We start from the raw sequence: 6,087 nt of genomic DNA, 5'->3' as shown, positions 1-6,087 counted from the left end.
GGTAATGAAACTGAGGCTCCCGAAGTAAAACAGCTGAGCCACAGGGGGGTCACAAGCGGGCATCTGTGCAGCGAGACCCTTGTGCGCTTGCAGCCCGACTCCAGAGCACCTCACTAGGCTGCCTCAAATCCAGCCCCTCATCTAGAATGAACTAAGGTCATTCCGCTCCTGCCACATCTCCAAGGCTCAAAACCCATCACTCTGAGAACCCCAAGAACTGCGTCCTTCCAGGGTTCCCTAAGGGTCCAGGTCTGGGTAGGTCTTTGCGCATTAGCCTGTTGCGCGACTTCCAAGTTGCCTTGGCTCTCAAGGGAGTCTCGGGGCCCCATCTCCAGCATGTCACCCCATTCGTGGAGACTTAGCAGGCAGGGGTTTGACCGATTTGAAAGAGCACTGGGAGGCGCACACTACAATAAAACTCCGTCCCCAAGCACAAACTCGGGGAAATAGGGCCAAGATCTCAGACTCACAGAGGTCCGTGGGGACACTCGTAACAAACGCTCCCTCTCTGCGGTCAATCCCAAGGTTATCAAAACTCTACATCTGCAGAAAGCCCACTTGGCCATCAGGACACTACGGACGTCCTTAAGGAAGGTTGAGCCTTGGGAGCGAGTAGACTCCGCCCTGTCGTCCGGTGATTGGTGAGCCTAGAGGTGGGCGGAGACCAAGTCCAGGCTGTATAAATATTCATGAGCCGGCCGCGCGGTGCTAGCGGGGCTGGAGCCGGGAAGTTGGGCTAAGGGCGCTGCTCCTGCCGAGGAGGCGGCGGCTGGGCGCGGGCCGAGGCGCTCAGGTGTCGGTTCCTTCTAGTCTGGATTTGCTTCTGTGTGTCTAGCGAAGAGCGAACTGTCTGTATCTCACTCGACTGCGGCCAGAGAGCGAAGCGGACTTTTCCTGGAGACGGATCCTTCTGTCCCCGCGGCGTACAGATTGACGGACTCACGCCGAAGAAAGATCGCAGAGGCCTCGGGCGTGCGGGGTCCTGAACTCCAACAGTGGTGGCGCGGCCTCTGGGGCGGGCATGAGCCCTCGCAGGCCGAAAAGGGGCCGCGAGGGCTGACCCGGCACAGCGAGCAGCTTGGCCCAGCCATCTTGACTGCGCACCGCGGCCCGAAAGGAAACTTGCTGCGCCGCCGCCCTAGGTGCCCGACAAAGTCACCGCTGCTGGGCGCCAAGCAGAGAAGTGGCCAGACGAGCGGGAGAGGAAACAGAGTGTACGGGACGATGGACCAAGGGCCCGCCACCCTGCTCCGCGAGGGCTGAGTGAGACCCAGAGTAAGAGGAACAGACCCTCTGGGACTGTGGCACGCGACTGCAGCCACCTTCTCTCCTGGAGTGGAGGAAAGGAGGTGCGGACGACCTCTGCCCAGGCTTTCGACCGCTTCGTTGCAGACGTGACCCAGACAGGAGCTAGATTATTGGAAAATCCCCTCTTCTCCCCAAGGAAAGGCAAAAGACCCGCAGGTCACCCGTTCTCCCCTTACCAGGCTCAATTGCTGGGATCCCCCTGGGACCCTCCGCGCACTGCCTGGAAGACTAGGGCAAGGGCCGAGGCGCGCAGCATGGAGTGGGGTTACCTGTTGGAAGTGACCTCTCTGCTGGCCGCCTTGGCGCTGCTGCAGCGCTCAAGCGGCGCAGCAGCCGCCTCGGCCAAAGAGCTGGCGTGCCAAGAGATCACCGTGCCGCTGTGTAAAGGCATTGGCTACAACTACACCTACATGCCCAACCAGTTCAACCACGACACGCAGGACGAGGCGGGCCTTGAGGTGCATCAGTTCTGGCCGCTAGTGGAGATCCAGTGCTCCCCCGACCTCAAGTTCTTTCTGTGCAGCATGTACACGCCCATCTGCCTGGAGGACTACAAGAAGCCGCTGCCACCCTGCCGCTCGGTGTGCGAGCGCGCCAAGGCCGGCTGCGCGCCGCTCATGCGCCAGTACGGCTTCGCTTGGCCGGACCGCATGCGCTGCGACCGGCTGCCGGAGCAAGGCAACCCCGACACGCTGTGCATGGACTATAACCGCACAGACCTGACCACGGCCGCGCCCAGCCCGCCGCGCCGCCTGCCGCCGCCGTCTCCTGGAGAGCAGCCACCCTCCGGCAGCGGCCACGGCCGCCCGCCGGGGGCCAGGCCCCCGCACCGCGGCGGCAGCAGCAGGGGCGGTGGCGGAGGGGACGCAGCGGCGCCCCCAGCGCGAGGAGGCGGTGGCGGGAAGGCACGGCCCCCTGGTGGCGGCGCGGCTCCCTGCGAGCCCGGGTGCCAGTGCCGTGCGCCCATGGTAAGCGTGTCCAGCGAGCGGCACCCTCTGTACAACCGCGTCAAGACAGGTCAGATCGCCAACTGCGCACTACCCTGCCACAATCCCTTCTTCAGTCAGGACGAGCGCGCCTTCACCGTCTTCTGGATTGGCCTGTGGTCGGTGCTCTGCTTCGTGTCCACTTTCGCTACCGTCTCTACCTTCCTCATCGACATGGAGCGCTTCAAGTATCCGGAGCGGCCCATCATCTTCCTGTCTGCCTGCTACCTCTTCGTGTCAGTCGGCTACCTGGTGCGCCTGGTAGCGGGTCACGAGAAAGTGGCTTGCAGCGGCGGCGCGCCCGGCGCTGGCGGCGCTGGGGGTGCTGGCGGCGCGGCAGCTGCAGCGAGCGCGGGCGCGGCAGGCGCGGGAGCGAGCGGCGCGGGCGGGCGCGGCGAGTACGAGGAGCTGGGCGCTGTTGAGCAGCACGTGCGTTATGAGACTACCGGCCCTGCGCTGTGCACCGTAGTCTTCCTGCTAGTTTACTTCTTCGGCATGGCCAGCTCCATCTGGTGGGTTATCCTGTCGCTCACGTGGTTCCTGGCGGCAGGCATGAAGTGGGGCAACGAAGCCATTGCCGGCTACTCGCAGTACTTCCACCTGGCCGCTTGGCTTGTGCCCAGCGTCAAGTCCATTGCAGTTCTGGCGCTCAGTTCGGTGGACGGTGACCCAGTGGCAGGCATCTGCTACGTGGGCAACCAGAGCCTCGATAATCTGCGTGGCTTCGTGCTGGCCCCTCTTGTCATCTACCTCTTTATTGGCACTATGTTTCTGCTGGCCGGCTTCGTGTCGCTTTTCCGCATCCGCTCAGTCATCAAGCAGCAGGGTGGCCCCACCAAAACACACAAGCTAGAGAAGCTCATGATCCGCCTGGGCCTCTTCACTGTGCTTTACACTGTGCCCGCCGCCGTCGTAGTCGCCTGCCTCTTCTATGAGCAGCACAACCGCCCTCGTTGGGAGGCCACACACAACTGCCCGTGCTTGCGGGACCTGCAGCCCGACCAGGCGCGCAGGCCCGACTACGCAGTCTTCATGCTCAAGTACTTCATGTGCCTGGTGGTGGGCATTACCTCTGGCGTGTGGGTCTGGTCAGGCAAGACTCTGGAGTCTTGGCGCGCCCTGTGCACCCGTTGCTGCTGGGCCAGCAAGGGCGCCGCGGTGGGTGGGGGTCCAGCTGCAGGGGCCGCAGGGGGCGGCGGCGGGCCAGGGGGCGGTGGCAGCGCTGGACCCGGCGGGGGCGGGGGGCCGGGTGGCGGCGGGGGCTCCCTCTACAGCGACGTCAGCACCGGCCTGACGTGGCGGTCTGGCACGGCCAGCTCCGTGTCTTATCCAAAGCAGATGCCATTGTCCCAGGTCTGAGCAGAGGGGAGGGGGCGCCCAGAAGGGGCGGAAAGGGGGAGGGGAAGGAGACCCAGTGTGGTGAAGGGACACTTAAGGGGCTGAGGTTCCCACCCCTTCACAGTGTTGATTGCTATTAGCATGATAATGAACTCTTAATGGTATCCATTAGCTGGGACTTAAATGACTCGCTTAGAACAAAGTACCTGGCATTGAAGCCTCCCAGACCCACCCCCTTCCCTCCATTGATATTCCAGGAGCTCCTCCCGCCAGGCGTTAATTTCCTTTGGCAGAGCAGGGTGGACTCTGTAGTATTTCCAGAACCTGAGATTAGGAGCCCTTGTTGATTGCCCTTTGCTGAGCTTGAAGCCAGATCTACAGATTTCACCCGAGGGACCTCTTTTTCTCCCTCCACTTGCCTACATAAACTTACTCCTAACGTATCCTAGAGGAGGGATGACTGCGATCTAATGGGATTGCACGGTTTGGGTATTCTTAATGACCAGGCAAATGCCTTAAATAAACAAGAAATGTCTTAATTATACACCCCAAGTAAATACGGGTTTCTTACATTAGAGGATGTATTTATATAATTATTTGTTAAATTGTAAAAATGTGTAAAATATGTATATATCCAAAGATATACAGTGTGTACATTTTTTGTAAAAAGTTTAGAGGCTACCCCTTGTAAGAACAAATATAAGTATTCTATTTTGTCAATAAAATGACTTTTGATAAATGATTTAAACATTGCCCTCTCCCCCTGCCTCTTCTAAGCTGTTACCTTTACAGTGCTAACTAAGGACCCGTGGGGAAAATGGACATTTTATGGTTGCCATTCTGTACACTGACTTTAGGCATGGAGAAAATTACCTGTTAACCTTTAGTTCTTAAACTGTGAGCAAAGTAAATATCATTGTTGAACTGAAATCAAAAGTGAGTTTTTGCACCTTCCCCAAAGATAGTGTTTTCATTGGTACCTCTTTTCTGATCAATGGATTACAACTCACCTTAGTGTATGTAAATGGAACTTTTGCAAAAGCAGTACTTCCACTTAGGCCTTGTTATTTATCTTGTATAATATCACTAAAGGTTTCAAAACCGCACATCCTTATCCTGCGTCAATGATTTTGAAAACACCTGGTTTTCCAGGGTTTTAACATACTGCTGAAGTGTGGAGGTTAATATTTTAAACCATAGATCACTCTTTTCAGCATAAGTCATTTGACAATCTGGTACTGGAGCAGGCACTCTTTAATGGATTAAACTAACGGGTTAACATCTTAATAACCTTCCATACTTGTGTATACCAAATGTGCTTCTTTTCCTAGAGAAAAAGCTATTGTTCCTCTGTCAAGACTAAGCTAATTTATTTGAGCAGAAGGCTGTTGAATTAGCAGAAGAATGCTTTGGCAATTGTTGAACTTTTTACCTGTCTGCCCAGTGGCTCAGCACATCATTCCTTTAAGAGGAGCTAAATGAATAGGGTTAATCTGTAGGGAACTTGGTCTTTTGAGTTTGAAAAACTTTGATCTTTTCTCCTCTCCAAATGTGCTGTATAGTCTGAAGTTTCTTTCCCTGCTGCCCGGCTCCTCTTGGTGCAGACCAATTGGCCACCGTGGAGCCTTAAAGTTCTTCCATTAAAGGGATGTGGGACTTTTACTTTAAAAAGGAGAGAGAGCGAGGGAGAGGAAGACTTGTAACAGTTAGTGAAGACCAGAGGCACAAGTGCGCTCAGCCTTTTAAACAGCTTTTCCCGGCATTGTTAGCCAGCCTGCAGGCAGCTAGGCATGGGTTGAAGCATTATAGAAAAGGGCTCTGAATGCCCTACAGGTGGTCTGCGCACATAATCCCCCAATTTAAAGCGTTTTCCTTTGCTGGACAATTGCATTACAAAACTCCCTTCTTTTTCGATCCTAATTGAACCAATGAACTATTATAAACTACAAGTTTTTCTTAAAAAAAAAAAATCCTCAGTGCCTAAATTCTATTGACTAAATTCTGGCAAGTTTTCTGAACTGAACCTTTTAAAGCTCCGGAAGTAAAAGCTCCTTCATAGACATTTCTTTTTCAGATATTTTTATTCCTTATGCTTGTTATTTTCTGGCAGATTAGCAATAATTTAAAAGTAATTGCTAAGGTTGTGTGTTCATACTGAAAAGATAGCCCCAGGTCCCTTATTAACCTGTCAATCAAGATAAGAAATGGTCAGCTACCCTACTAATGACAGGGACATCAATCATTGTGGAAAGGGAGGGGACTTTTTCAGTGCATTCTTCATAGATGTTTATTCTCTTTTCCTGGAAAAAAAAAAGTTGTTTTTTTTTTTTTCTAAGTAATGGGAGGAAAACTACTTCCTTTACTGATTTTTCTCATGCAAGAGACTTAAGAAAAGTTTTGTGATAGTAGCATTTCCAGAGTCTTTCTTTGTGTTAGATTTTTTAAAATTAGATAT

General features: G+C 54.1%; 1 protein-coding gene across 1 annotated transcript; it reads left to right on the top strand.

Annotated features, from left to right (window-relative positions):
* Window positions 1-722: 722 nt before the first annotated feature.
* On the top strand, window positions 723-5,341 carry Fzd8 (frizzled class receptor 8). Its single transcript, XM_026409121.2, has one exon. It carries the CDS (start codon window positions 1,563-1,565, stop codon window positions 3,651-3,653), a length of 2,091 nt encoding a protein of 696 aa, XP_026264906.2. The 5' UTR covers window positions 723-1,562; the 3' UTR covers window positions 3,654-5,341.
* Window positions 5,342-6,087: the final 746 nt, after the last annotated feature.

The sequence above is a fragment of the Urocitellus parryii genome, chromosome 9, assembly GCF_045843805.1.
Source record: "Urocitellus parryii isolate mUroPar1 chromosome 9, mUroPar1.hap1, whole genome shotgun sequence".
Classification (NCBI taxonomy): domain Eukaryota; kingdom Metazoa; phylum Chordata; class Mammalia; order Rodentia; family Sciuridae; genus Urocitellus; species Urocitellus parryii.
The sequence above is the reverse complement of the archived record's forward strand: the minus strand, read 5'-3'. Positions and strand labels throughout refer to the sequence as shown.